Source organism: Nanorana parkeri, unplaced genomic scaffold, assembly GCF_000935625.1.
Source record: "Nanorana parkeri isolate BGI_ZX_2015 unplaced genomic scaffold, ASM93562v1 scaffold121, whole genome shotgun sequence".
NCBI classification, from domain to species: Eukaryota; Metazoa; Chordata; class Amphibia; order Anura; family Dicroglossidae; genus Nanorana; species Nanorana parkeri.
In genome coordinates this window covers 212,689-228,501 of record NW_017306389.1, presented here as the reverse complement: position 1 = coordinate 228,501, position 15,813 = coordinate 212,689, and the positions used below count along the sequence as shown (strand labels likewise).

Genomic DNA, 15,813 nt, shown 5'->3' with positions numbered 1-15,813 from the left:
CATTGCCCACTCTATCTAAAATTAAAACAAAATTATAACTGTAGATATACATTGAGCATGATTCAGTTTTCTATTTATGGATATTCACAAGATCCACAAGCAGGCTTTTTAAATCAAGTGGAACCCCATTTATTATACCGACACTTCTTAATTGTTTTCTTATGAACCTAAATATTAGTAATATCGAGTAATAATGTCAAATATGATGTACCAGGTATTTTTAATATTCAAGAATGTACATTGAAACAGAAGGATGGCTTTTAAAAAATATTTGCAATCATTTCTGTGCTGAATTTCTTTTTTTAAACTACTTCTATTGAAAATCCCTCTCTGTGTAATGTGCTTCACACTACAGAAGGGGAAACAAGACCATCTGTACTTCTTATGATAAATGAGCAGGACTTCATAGACAGTATCCAGTGGTGCCCCTAGTGGTAGAGTGTTGTAACTTTTCCTCAGCTGCTTTTTAAAAAATCTTGTTATAATGTGTTATTTAGTGATTAGGGTTTATGAGCTCCAGAAGGAAGGTAATTTGTGAAGCCTCAACAAAATAAGAGAGGCATATGCTATGGGAATCCTTATCCCAAGGTTAGGAGTAAAGTATAAATAGCTTGATATGTTGATATTATGAATCGTGTTTGGAAAAAGGTAGGTAAATACAATAAGATTATTATAAATGATTTTCCAGTGGTATATCATTTCTTTTGTAAACTAAAGATTATTAACAATTTTTGCTGTCCATTTACACGCCCATAGACCATTATAATTATAACTCTAAAACACAAGAGAACTTGATGAAAATATGAGCTGTGGGATTTAATTTCCTTGTAAGCCGAGTTGGGTATTTTAAAGGATCAAAGGGGCTTTGTGCTTTGTGCATGATCTATGATAACACAGGGAGAGATTATGATCCCTGTCATTCATTTGTGTTCTCAGGCAATATTCACTTCTAAAAATAATGCTTACGCTACTTGCAGCTGAATTAACACATAGATAAGATTTTTTTTGTAAAATAAAAACCTTATGTTTTATTCCTCTTTGTAGTTTAATGAAATCTAACTTACAAAAGAATCATTCAGTTTTTTGTAGTATTTGTTTTAGGGTAAGGCAAAGCAATGAAACATGTAAATGATAAAAAAAGGAAAAGGTTGTATAGCAAAAAGACACAGCAGTAACATTCGATGTAAAAGGTTATGAAAGACAAGGACATGTAAGGTCATATCGTGTATTTTATTGCAGCACAAGAACACAGCGGGAGGTCACTCTTCACCATCATCTGGTAGCACCAAACTGTCCGGATCGTAGTAGTTTTCAGTCATGAGGGGGGAGACCGTGGGCTTCTCTTAATTTTTTTCAGACGCTCGGCCTCTTTCACAGCCCAACGATCCATCTTTGGATCTGGAAGGTAATAAACGACTACGGATCCAAACACCAGTCAAAGAGTCACGCTAGTGAAGAAGACTGCGCGTGCGTTCCACAGGTCAGCTTCGGGGTCATCACTGAAGCCAAATTAATCTGGGTTCTTCAGGAACATGTTATGCACCTCCTCCTCATGCTCCTCCTCCAGTCCCAGCTTAAGGTGATGGTGGTGGTCATCATTGCTGTTGGAGGTGACGGAGAAGGAGGCGGCGGACGGCCGGGGAGCGGTGTGCACGGACCGTGTCAGGCCAGCGGTTGTCCTCAGCAAAATCGGCCGGGCTGCCCGGGAGAGGCGCAGCGCCCCAGCACAAAAGGACATTGCCATATTTTCTGCTGCCTGAGCAGAGCCACACGGGACACGGGACCAGGCCACCTGCTCCCCACCTCCTGTCCAATCAGAGCCTCCTTTTTTGTTCTATCTCTTTTTCGTTTTTTTGTTTTAACTTTTTAAATTCCCGCCGCTTCCACCCCCCTGTGACGCGGAAGCTCGCAAGGGACAGAACCCCGGAAGAAGGATACCGGCATCGGCCGAAGGACACAGCGGGGATCGTGGACAAGGTAAGAGACGCTACGCTGTAATCCCGAGTGTGGCTCGGAGTTGCCGATTATGGTACTGAGAATGAACCCCGAGCCACACTCGGGAATACCGCCAGGGTCAAAGAAGAGCTTCAATCCAATATACTGTATATGCAATGTACATTTACACGCACACAGATACATACTATTTTCACCAAATGTCCTCCTTTCCTGCACCTCATTGCTGCTGATCTACTGCAGCCCTTTTGCTGCCACTTTCTATCTACATGCATGCACTCCAGCGATGACTGCAATGCACTTCTCAGGGCAGGTTTCCTGATGGCAGCAACAATGAACTATGCCTGCATAATGTGTGCTGAAATGGCCATCTGTAGTTGCATTGGAAGCCTGTTTGACAGAGTGACAACACAGGAGCTTAGGGAGATAGGGACACTCTATAACAGGAAGTATGTAAACAGGGACCTTCATGGCAGCCACCTGATATATCAGGATATATCAGTCTACCAGTCTCCCGACAGCTCTATGGAATCTCCCAAGATGCTCTGTATCTTCCAGAGGCTCCCAACACATGTATCACACAATATCATGACAGTGGACTCTTTGGGGTTAATTTACTTAAGGCAAACAGGCTCACCTTGCAAGGGAATTTCCACTTTGCAATGATGGTCTTCCGTGTTAGTGAACTGATCCATAAAGAAGTGAATGGGTACAGCCTTAAGTTGGGTATACACGCATATATTTTCTTCGTTCAGCCAGCAGACCTTTGATTTTCCTCTGTATTCTGACAGTGGCCGCTTGCTGCGTTAAGAATAACCAAATAGAGCTGGCAGCTCTGTTCAGCCGACAAATATCCAACATGCTCCTTTGATCAGCTGATTGAGGGATGCCGGTGCCAACAACTGCACCCACGCATCGAATTTCTGCTGGCTCATCGAGTTTCAGCCGAAATTCGAAGCATGTATACCCGGCTTTAATCAACTTTCCAAGTAGACTACAGAGGGACACCGAGATTCATTTTAAGACTGTTGAATACATGTACAATGCCACAAGGTTCCTGCACTTGAACAATGTTGCCACCCTAGAAATGTTTTAGGACATGTACTTTAAAAAAAAATGAAGTGTGTTTATTATGTATTTATTGATAATTTTATTAAAAACAGTAACATTATTTACATTATTCTTAAATTACCATTATATTGCTCACAGTAAGAGGTAGCAGAATGATTTTAGTTTAAGTTGAGCTTATTTAAATAGCTTACTTTTGTTACAATGTGGAATATTTTCTAATTTCAACCCCTGGAGAATTCAGTTGGAGTTTTAGCCATTGCTGAAAATATATATATATTTTTTATTTGTCAAACTATGTTATTTTTATCTAAACTTCGGAGGGTTCCCATTAAATTGAATTAAATCAATACTCACTTTCAGGCTGAGAATTCCACAGTGCACTTCGATCCTGCTGCTGACACAAAATAACGTAGTCAGATTTTCCAGAAGCAGAGACTCTGTGGTTTTTATTAATTAGATATTTTTTCTTCTCATTAAAATACCCTCCAGCTTCAGTATAAAGGCTTTTGTTTAATAAACATTTCAATGGGAAAAGATTAGTACACTAAAGACTAACCTGTATATGCTGCAGTACAAATGCCATCTGTATAATTATAGAGCATTGTTTATGAGCTATAGGGGTATCTTATTAAGCATGAGGCAGCTGAGTCTTGAGATTTGTGTTCTTTGTAGTTATTCTTCACATAAGTGGGTTTTAGTATGTATGACAGTAAAACAAACATGGTAACAATGGTAACCCACATTCACATAAGTGGGTTTTAGTATGTATGACAGTAAAACAAACATGGTAACAATATTTAGAGGTTCAACTACACTCAATTTCTCTTCTAGGGCTTCTTTCAAGACATACTGGGGGTCATTTATAAAGAGTATCTACAATACTCTAGAATTCTGCGGTGCATCTACATGACAAATGGCTGTGCTCGCACCAGATTTATGTACCTGTCAGAAACAGGCACACTGAGGCTCCACAGCAGGCACATCGTCGTCCTACTGCCGCTACACCTGTCACACAGGCGAACCAGTCAGAGTGTTTTATGGTGGGTTGGCGGAGCATAATGGGGAAGATGAGTAAATAGTTCCATCTGGTCTGCTCACTTGGTGATTGACAGCAGGCAATGAGTGGATTCGATAGCCAATAGACAGCCTGTTATTGGCTGTGGAAACTGCCCAGTGCCTGCTGTCAATCACTAGCAGAGGTGATCTTATGGGGAAACTGCAATGTACATTGCATACTGACCATGTGCGTTATAAAAGCAAACCTCCAAGACTCCATTATTTGTCAGGCACACAAGACTTACGCCAACTTCAAAGCATGGGCCTACCTCCTTTTGTCAGCCTCTCCAATATGTGCTTCTTTATAAGCCAGGCTTACCATTGGACAATTAAAACAGCAGGTAGTGTGCCAAAGATCTGGTGTTGGAGCTGGCTATGCTGTAGCTCCTAAATGCTTTTGACTGTCTCAGCAGTCTCTGCAGTGTTGACATTCTGTACCCTGTCTTCCTCAGGCCCGCCAGTGGATTTAGTATATAAATCTAGTGTTACAAAGGGAGAGGATAAAAACAAAAAAAGAAAGATTCCCATGCAGCACTGCCCTCAGACAAACTGCTGCCCACAGCACTAGCCCATGAGTTCCAGTATGGGAAATATAGCAATACTGACATCTTAAAATGATTGTTATTGCTCTGAGGAAGAATTATGTAATAATGCTGGACATTGGGAACAAGAAGGAAGGGTATGCTAACATGGCATAGACATTTTTGTTACTGTAAATACATAATACAAGTTTGTGCAGCTCAGTGTACAATTTCAGCATGCCATGGTGCCAGGATGAACTCCATTGTTCATGTGCCAGATTTGCATCATCCCAGGCCAGCTAGTCAAAATTGTCAAAAACACCAAACTCAGAAAAGAAGACAAAATGAGGATGTAGACATCGGCAAGGCAGCTCACAGATGTTGATTCACTGGAGTAGTGGTAAGTTTAGTTCCAATTTATGAACTTATGTACTTTCTTTATTCTGCTTGACATTTTTTTTGCCATTTTTGGCATTACCATCTTCCATGGGGATAAATGGTACATGTAAAATGTATAGAAAAGAGAAAAAAAAAACACACAAAGGTATGAAAAGGCTCTTCTTAGCTGTGTGCTATATTTATAGATAATAAAAAAGACAACTTGAAAAGGTGGAAGCTTGGATGGAGAGAACTCTTTTGAAAAGAGTGATTGAAAAGAACCAGGACCATCAAAGCACTGACCTTGACATGCTTGTACTATCTTCAGAAATATATCTTAGAAGTTTACTGGAATTTGTTAGGAATGCTGCATGGCACTAGAAATCAATTAATCTCTAACAGCCCTGACATACAGCATTTGTCTACTTAGCAGGATGTATGTACCTTAGCAGGAAATATACACTGAGCAAGTCCGTCTGTTAAAGAAAGCAGGCCAATGGAGTTTACAGTTTTACAGGAGAACACCAACATAAAAAACAAATAAATATGGTGCGGTAATCTATGTCTTGCTATACTTCATTGTGCCATTTTGAGTTTTATTGACTAGAATTACCTTTCCACTGTCTCACAGTTTTGTAGGGGACACCGTAGTAGCAGTCTTTGCATTCACTGATGACTGGTAACTGTGCTTGGTTTTCAAGACTGCAGTATATGGACAGAGACCAAGTGCATATGGACCCAAAACCCATTATACTAATAATTTTGTTGTAGGTAAATCATACCTCCCAACCTTCTGACATGAGAAAGAGGGACACATTCCAGCACAATTTATTTAGCCAATGGACACACTACCCTGCCATGCCCCCATGCCAAAAATGATTGGTTAAACTCAGAATTGTCTTATTTCACCATTACTTTTATACTGGCTTTTCAAAATAGAAAACAAGATAGTTAAGAAATAAGATGAAGGTAGAATATATTTTTTTAGATAAATAGTACATTTTCATAGATATCTGTGCATCAGACCTAAAATAGGGACAACTGAGAAGGAAAGAGGGACAGAGGGATTAGGTTCTAAATGAGGGACAGTCCCTCCAATGAAGTATAGCTGGGAGGAATGGGTAAATTCTGCTAGGTTGACTCTCCCATTGGATTTCTGCAAAGCCAGCATATGCCGTGGCCTAGCATGGCCTAGCCCTCTCAGCTTGTTCTGCTCAGTGATCTTTGTAATCCAACAATGCAACCCCCTACAGACACACTTCCTTGTAATGGACATGGCAGGTAGTTTTTCACAAAAGGGTGAAGGGTATGGAGAAGGCAGGAGAAGTGAACAATCTAGGAGAACATAGCTGATTTGGAAAAATTCTCCAATCCAGCTCACTTTCCAGTTCAGCTATGTTGTCCTAGATTGTTCACTTCTCCTCCCTTCTGCAAACTATTCACCCTTTTGTGAATAACCCTGTTAGTATTTTCATATCTACATTAATTTTTGCCTTCATTCGCACAGAATAAAGATGCATGCAATTTCAGGGGACAAGTGCTTACAATAAGGAAGGACTTTATGTGCAGGCACACAGAGGCCCCTGTTGTGCGCAGAGAGCACTGGATTAGATTGTATTACAAACTTCAGGTTTGCTTTAAGACTCTTGGCACGAGTGCACAATGTATTCTGAGGTGTAAAAATCCCCCTGAATAAAATAGTAGTAGAATATCAGCAATGCATACAACACAGTTATTCCAGTCCATATGTGGCTAAAATGAAATGACCAATATAATAATGCAGGTACATACGTATAGAATGCAAATAAAATATACACTTTTGAGAAAAGGATATTACTACAAAGTAATCCTTACATTAAAGTACTTTTCATAAAAGCATATTCAAGATCACATTTCTACCTTCATCAATTTTTCAGCCCAAATTTCTTCTTGAGTATTCCCTAAAAATGTCCATACTGGTAAGTAATTAACTATACAGTTTTAAAACAAACAACCCATACACAGACTATTCCCTTGACCCCAATTACTGAATGCAGCTGTGCATCTTATAGACCCACCAAAAATGACTGATGGTGTTTAAACAATTTACAGAAGGGCATACTACATAGGTAAAAAAGATAATAAAATATATATATTTTTTAAAACTTCTAGCTTGTTTGTTTTGCATTTATTTTATGCATTTATTTATAATGAGAATGATCACACCTGATTGATAACTGAAAGATGTAGACAAAGAGAAATGCTTAATAAAGAACAGTGCTCCTCATATGTGGAAGTAATAGGTCTTGTGGTCTGGTACAGACGTATATGAAGTGTTCGAAAACACTAATGCATGTCCAAGCATGTAGAGAAACTATTTAACTAATCACATTTGAACTGTCGATTTCTTCAGAGCTTGAAGTCCTATCTCTTCCTGGAAGAGTCTTTTTTTTAGATTTCCAATGCTATTAAATAAATAAGTTGTTTTTGATGCAGAAGACTAGAAGACATACACATGAGGCATGTGTAAAAACTGGCTTTCCTACCTACATGAAGTAAAAAGGTGTTTCAGTGTTGGCCTGACCATAAAATCCAGAGCTGAACCTTTGGTGAACCACAGGGAGACTGCTTGCATTTTTCTGTGCTCATGTCCACTTATGTATTTTGCACTTATTCTCTACCTTTTCTGCTGTACTATAAAAAGGTTATTAAAAAAAGCATAGAAAATTGAATTTTATTGCTGCCAATATTTCAAGATCATAAAATATGCAGACCAAGCAAATACACATTGCCCAGCTAAGTATTTCTTTAAACTTTGCCCAAGCTGTTACAGCCATCATGTTTCCAAACAGCTGGCTCCAGCTCCGGTTCTGCTTCCCCAAACTTCCTGTCCAGTACAAGATCACCATGGATAAAGCAATCTCCAGCTTTTAAAATGACTTAAAACATTTTGACTTTAATATCACTTTAACCATCACATTCAGAGCTATAGTTGTCAACATTCCTGCCTAAGAATAAAGGACAGGGTGGCAATGTAACATGAATCACCTTTTATTTTAAAGTAAAAAAAGAAAGAAAGTTACACCCAAACAGTAATGGCTATTTACAGTTGTATAAGATGCTCTACTGACCCTTGACCATCATTGTGTCAGCCCAAGTAGATGTCCTAGGGAAGTAGATCCTACAGAATCCTAGAGAAGCGCCTCAAATATTGAACCTAGTGGCAGAACTGAGATACCAATCACAGTAGTGAAGTAGTGAATATATTGAATTTAAACATTTCATTCATAGAGTTGTTGTTTTCTAACTCATTTTACCTTATTTTCCTTCCCGGGAAAATGACAATCTATAAGACCACCCACAAGATGAGGGTAGGCATCTGAATACCATTGGATGGGTTAAGTGATGGCTAAAACAATAGAGATATGAGAAGCAAACAGTGATAATATCCCAAAATAATGTTATGATCTGGATGACAAAAAACATTCATATCCAAATGCCACACAAAAAAAACTCCAGGTTCTGCAACTCCAAAAATACTACAGATGCAGTAGACACATGTTGACAATGAACTTGGAGGACAGAAGAATGACAACTTATCACTGTATTGATGTTTCTTCAATGTCCAGTCAGCAAAGCTGTGTCCTTGTCCTCTCTGTAACTCTATTGGTGTTATATCTGTGCATGTGTTCTTTAGTCTGCAAACCTCCTGCAGTCAGTGAAAAGTCATCTCACTCTCTCTTCTAGATGTTGTATTTATCTTGCACTGTGAAGAATGCAATAATAGGTACTGCAACATACAAAGATGGGTGGCAACAGCCAAAATTCCTGGGTCATGAACAGAGTTCAGAATTACGATGCTTAGATCTTGCTCTTCGAATATCCCAAACATATAGGAAGCCAGGGGCTCATTCAGACTACACCTATAACTAAAATATAACATTTTGTTGGACCAGCCCTTTAAAATACAAAAATGATTACTTTAATATAGACAACAAGTGAAGGTAAATGTGTTATTTACAATAAATATATCAACTACTATATATATGTGTAAGATTAGGATACAGTACATGTGTTATTTCTGAATGGTTTGTGTGTATTGATTGCAAATCCGTGCACTGTATGTATGTGGAGATTAGTATCAGCACTGGATAATTAGACTGCAGACAGTGGAGACAGCAGGTGCAGGCAGAAACCCTGGCATTACAAACAAGTGTTTTATCTCATTTGCATCAGCCTGTGTTTTGAAGAAGTAATAACAGGGACATCGTACAAACATGCACATTGTATACGCTGGCAAAGAGGCAAAATCCTAATCCTTTCATGTTAGATATTACAATTTCTCTGCCAAGTCTGGCACATTTCTTTGTTTCTAATTATTTTTATGAGTTCAAAGATATTTTTTAAAGGCAAACACACTAAATAGAAGGTTAACCTGTAGAAACAGCAGCCAGTAGCATCCTACAACTCTCAAAAAGGCATCTGGAATTTCAAAGTTTGCAGCAGAATGTAAATGGGCATTGGCCTGGATTATAATTCAAATTAGTCAACAATAGGGTTAGTTCATTTTCTTCAATTACTAGGATTCCATAGAGTCCACTGACAGATCAATCCATGAAACCATGCTCATGGTTTCTCAAGCCTGTTTCTGCACACACCACACAGCCCACATCAGCCTCCTAACACCCCTGTTCCTGGGCATCCTGCCCATAAACTTTTCACCAGACTCTCCTCTCTTCACTCCCCGGATCCCATGGGTGGGGTTGAAGTACAGGCCATGCCATTCAGTTTCCTTCTTTATCCTCTCTCTGTCAAATATCCTGTAAATAACTTGTAAGGAATATATAGTGAATCCTTTGCCTGTTTTTATATCTCTGTTATATATATAATTGTTTAATTTATATACACTTGTTTTAATTTGATGAAAGTTATCTCTCACTAAGAGTGTAATATACTTACCTTTCCTCCGAGCTGGCTCCAGCGGGTTGCACCGTCTCCCTATCCCTCACACAAGCGGCATCATACAGCCCCACCTTCTGAGTCAGCTTAAGCCACGGAATTCAATTCCCCGGTGTTAGTGCAATGTAGGTGCCAGCAAACAGCTGATTGAACCGCTTTCCATACTGAAGCATTAAATTACATTGTAACAGCTCTTCATACTGAAGATTCTACTACTATGTAGCACTCTGAAGTATCCTGCTACTTTGTATTTGCTCTCCATCCTGAAAGTATCTTGCTACCTTGAATCCACACTCCATGCTAATTATCATGAGACCTCTTGCAGTCGTCAGCCATTAAACTCAGCTCTGCTTCAGTTCTGCAACTAGCAGCAACCACACTTCATTCCTGTCCTGTGTCTCCACTCTCCGGCACAGCTTCTCCAATTTGAGCCCTGAAGTTTGGTCAACTGCTCATCTGAACTGCAAGTATATGTTTCCTTACTACTACTTTTAGATTGTGGCATGAACTTTCTAAGACATTTGCTAGTTGTGCTAAAAAACTCAGCATGAGAGACTTTAAGTTGGAGCGTGTGCCTGCGTCATAATTCCTTCATTTTGTACTTATCTTCTGATTGCTCAAGGATTGTATTGCGTATTCAAGCAGAGACTTATATCCTTGCTTAACTTAAGTTGTATCCTATCTTCCTCATTGTTGAAGGAGGCTGTATGAGGTAATGTAGTCCTACCATCTGTGGAATTCATTACTACATTCCTACCTATGCCATATATCTGCAGCTGAGATCCAAGTGAGTAACCCTTCGATAGTTAGTTGTTACAAAGAGTGCCAAAAACCTCAGATTCTTTTTAAGGATGGTAAGTGTAATATTATGTTCTAATACATAAAGTGATAAGTGATTCACCAAGATAGACATGAACGAGTATAAAAGACTTAGAGCCCATATCAGGTTTTTATTGTTGTCTGTGTACATCGAGGATATAATCCAATAACTTCCTGTCCAGGTGTCAGAAAAGAAAGTGTGAGGAAGTCTCCCCAATGCTGACACAGGCAGCAACTATCCATGACTTCCTCACTGGATGGCTTTCTGTACAGGACCTTCTGTATTCACTTTTTGGCTCTGTTAAGGAAATTATCTAAATCCAGGTTTCCATTCAGATTGACTGTCATCTGAGAGAACATTAAAAGTACATAATACAGGAGAAGATTCTAAGCTAGAGCAGAAGCATTTGACAAATGTTACCCAAAAACTAGACGCTGGTTTTTATATCCATCACATATTAGTGACACCACCATGCAGAGTGATGTCACTTAGAGAAGGACATCTCAGAATTCTCCCCCAGCTGTTCACCATCTTAGCTAGAGATTAGAGATGCCTTAGACTCAGGTGTGAATGAACTCCAGAGAATGATTACATTTTGTGTAATCATTCTGACAGCAATCAAAAGACTGATAAGAACTCATCAGCCACTATACAAGTGACTGTTGAGTTCTTAATTTATAATGATGGTTGTGCATTAAGGCTAAAAGTAGGGTGAGAAGCATTTCTCTGCATTGCAAAGTTCCAAAGGAGAGCTTCCTAAAGTAAGAATTTAGCCAAACTAGGAAAAGATATAAATTGTGTTATATACATAGCACCGGTTGATCTAACATGCCTATATGAATGTTAGTAAAAATCTTTACAGTTATTATCATTATCTAAATGTACACATATCATATCATGGAATGTCTGATATGCATCCATCTTATGTTAAACCCCTTTGTTCCCCTGGAACATAATCACACTTCAGTGCTTAAAAGGAGATAATATAATTGAATGACATTTAGTTTAGGAATACCTTGTGTGCCAAATACACATTTAATATATTTTTTAATTAAATACTATCTTCACCTTTCTTCATCCTTTGTTGTATTTCTGTACAGCCTCTTTGCAGTCACCTCCCCACTACATCCACGACAGTGATGGCTGCATGGCCACTTGTGTCCTGTGTGACAACTGACAGCTTTTTCTCCATTCAGACTGGCTTCCAACAGGTTACATAGTAGGGAAAGCCTCCATGCTGTGTAACCTGTCATGGACCGAGGGCCGCCTGTTAATTACAGGCGGCACTTCATCCGGCTTCTGACAGCTAAGTTAGGTTACACAACAGCAGGCTTCCCAGCTGCTGTGTGTAACCTAACACAGTGAGGTCAAAGCTACAACAGCCTCTGAGTTGGAGTCAAAGGCTTGAGCTCTGTAGATGGTTTGGACCAATGGCAAAGTGCTAAAAAACCATCCATCTAGATGCCTCATCAGTGATGAACAAGTGAGGGACACATAGCTCATTGACTGGGCCTGGGGCGGGGTGGGCAAGGGGAAAGGCGGGGGTGGGGGTGCCTCACCAGCCACTGACCTCACCGCATGTCCCTGACCTAAACAAGATCCTTCATGGCAGGATCACCTGTTATTATTTTAATGAAAGCTACTACAAATTTAAAGATACTAAAAATTATTGTTAAAATTACGTTAAAATTACGTTAGACCACAGATATTTGTAACCACACTTCTCCTTACACCTCATTAAATATAAAGGAGAGTATTGAGGCATTGAGGACATTCTCCCAGCTTCCGCTGCACTGTTCTAAGAGAAATATTCCTAATTTATACATAAAGGATGATAATAGTATCAGGTGGCCATGTTGAATCATTTCACTGAAAATATTTTATTAGTCATTTCAATGTTAATACTCTTTAATTGAATTGTGGTACTCGGATTTAGTATTTATTGCTAAACCGAGTCCTACTTTTCTATGTGCACATGTCATTTTCTTCTTGGATCCTTTCCCAGTTAGTTTTCGTTTTTATGTGGAACAATTCTATGTAAAGTCTCCAAGCAAGATTTTGGAAGCATAAAATCTTCATCCAAAACCCTGACATTATTTAATGTCATGGTAAAATGAAGTCTTATCTTGATACTCCAAAATGTCAATTTTCACAGTTCACAGCACTTGTTCTCTTGAAACCAAGCTGTACTTATTGAAAATAATATATAAAGGTCGCATCATACAAAATATAATTAAGAACAAACTGTATCGTCTAAGTATAGAAACTTTTCATCTTGACAATCAGAGCATCAATCACAGTGATCAGACCTGCCCGAAACGCTTTATTATCTTGTTTTTCTTTATAGTTTTTGTTTTTGGATGATTTTTTTTATGCCAGTCTGTAGGCATAGCTGCCCTTTTTAATGTGCCTGTAATCATCTTTATCATTGATTTACATCTTAAAGTGTATGTAAAGCCAATGTTTCTTTTTTGTTAAGGTGGTGGAGAGATTTGAGCATCTGTCAGGTTTTAACTGCTGTTTATCTGTGGCACTGGACACCCAGAGCACCCCTGATGAAGTCACGCCCTTTGACGTAACGTACGTAGGGTGGAGTAGAGGAGCTGAGCGATTTGCACACAGTGTCTGTGGCTGCTTACCAAATACCTCACTTCTATTTATGATATGTGAGTAGTATCCTTTTTTTAATAAAGTCTAGTATCCTTTTAAAACCATCTGCAGTACGAGTCTCCACTTTTTATTTTATCTGATGCATGGGCCATTCGGATGAACTGTCTGCTTCCAATTCCTGAGACTGCAAGAGAGTCTGTACCTGAGAGGAGGTAATCACTGGGAGGTATTTGGCATCAGGTGCTTCCTCTACCTGGTTCGAATTAGAGGAACAGCGCATACAGACCCTGGTGGGTCTCTGCTAAAGGTGAGGTGCATTCCAGAGGATTTCTCTGTTGATGGTCACAGGAGACTAAGTCTATTCTGCATCCAATGTTTTATCTTCTATTTACTTAATGGACTATTGAAGATCCAGGACCATGGACATTTTTTAACCATTTATTATTTTCACTGTAGTGCAAGTTACACACGTGCGTTTTTCTAGTTGGTATTCTTTGCACATTGCATCACATTGATTCACAGTTAATATTTAGTGCATTTGATTTTTCATTATGGATATTTTGTAGCAATTACATTTACACTAAGGTGCATGTTATATACATGCGTTTCTTCTTTGTTTTGCACTTTTTACACATTGTATCACATTACTCCAAGGTCAGTATCTACTATATCTGACACTTTTGCGGTCTCATTCACACAGCACGGCTTTTACTATTAATTTCAATATATAAAGGTTGCAGCATACAAAATATAATTAAGAACAAACTGTATCGTCTAAGTATAGAAACTTTTCATCTTGACAATCAGAGCATCAACCACAGTGATCAGATCTTTCCGAAACGCTTTATTATCTTGTTTTTCTTTATAGTTTTTGGATGATTTTTTTTATGCCAGTCTGTAGGCATAGCTGCCCTTTTTAATGTGCCTGTAATCATCTTTATCATTGATTTACATCTTAAAGTGTATGTAAAGCCAATGTTTCTTTTTTGTTAAGGTGGTGGAGAGATTTGAGCATCTGTCAGGTTTTAACTGATGTTTATCTGTGGCACTGGACACCCAGAGCACATGCCCCACATCTCTTGCTGGGTGCCCCAAGACCTTTGACTGCCTGCCCTTTAATCACTGTCCGCAATTCACTAGTTGTGAGCACACAGATGCACAGTTAATACTGATCAACAGTTCCAGTTCAGGGGTAAACAGCGGGCGGCAGGTGGCAAAGGCATGAGTGGGGGGTGCTGTAGTGACAGTGTGCAGGTGGTGTGTGAAGGAGGGATGCAGTGGTGGTGGCAAAAGTGTGTGCACAGGGTGGCGCAGAGGTGTGTGCAGAGTAGTGCAGTATTAGCAGAGGTGTGTGCGCAAAGTGGTGCATTAGTGGCAGAGGTGTGTGCAGGGGAGGGGGGAGGTTTGTTATGTGCAAAGGTGTGTGTGGAGGAGTAGTGATGGCAGAGGTGTGTGCAATGTGGGGGTGCAGTGGTGGCAGAGGTAGGTTCAAAGGGGGGGTGCAGCGATGCGATCCAAATAGCAGGAAAACTGACTGGTTTTAAATGTTCCTTACTCTAGAGATCTCCCATAACCCACTGTGAGCCTGTTTAAGAGTCTATGCTGTTGGTTACAATGTCCTTAACGGGTATGGATAGCCAAAACTTTTTGAATCATGTATTTCTTTATCTCATTGCATGGTTGATTGATGGGACTAGTAGTTTACACAATAAAGATAAAGTTCTTTGTGCTATCTTTTAAAGTGTCTCTAGACAAAACCTTTTGTTAGTGCTTGGATAGAGCGGAGAAGAATTAGACTCTCTGTCAAGTTTTTGTTGTCTGATGCTGCCTTCTATTTGTACTGGTGACCATTATCACTGTAAAAGTTTGAGGGGAAATTCAAACTTTTTAGGTGTCCGGAGAATAAGAGGTATGAGGAAATCTTCCAATGGGGCATCTGTACATACACTTAAAGCTCACAGTCACAATTACCAGCTCCTGTTACTGCTGCTGTCCTGACACCAACTGGTACCATCTCTACTGCTGTATTTTGGTGCTTTGGGACTATAAATGTGCCACACATATTCTTCTGTAGCTGGGCTTCAGTTGCAAATGTTGTAATTTTTTCTGAAGGGTCAAATGTGTGTTCCACCTCACAGATTCCAGCCTATTCTGATGATCATGCAAAGTAAAGATGTCACACATAATTTTTCTGTAGCTGGGCCAGGGTAAATGATGCACAATAGCCACAATGATGTGGCTATTGTGTCTCGGAAATAGGGTACTTTAATTGTGATTTCTTGTTGAAATTCTGCCTGGTCTCTTCATGTTAAACTGTGTTTTTTTCCCCTGTGAAATAATACACTCTAATGTTGATTTCCTGATTACAGGCTGCCTGGTGTTTCTCCTTTTCAAAATGCAGCCTAGTAAAAGTACTTAAATACTGTGTATAGAGTGCACACATTTTTTACTGGCTATTTCTGTAAA

At 39.3% G+C, this 15,813-nt stretch overlaps 1 protein-coding gene across 1 annotated transcript; it reads right to left on the bottom strand.

Moving 5' to 3' along the window:
• Positions 1–1,229: 1,229 nt before the first annotated feature.
• NDUFB11 (NADH:ubiquinone oxidoreductase subunit B11) lies at positions 1,230–1,744 on the bottom strand. The gene is given in 2 exon segments (XM_018553478.1): positions 1,230–1,327; positions 1,330–1,744. Coding segments are annotated over 2 exon segments (483 nt in total). The 3' UTR covers positions 1,230–1,259.
• Positions 1,745–15,813: the final 14,069 nt, after the last annotated feature.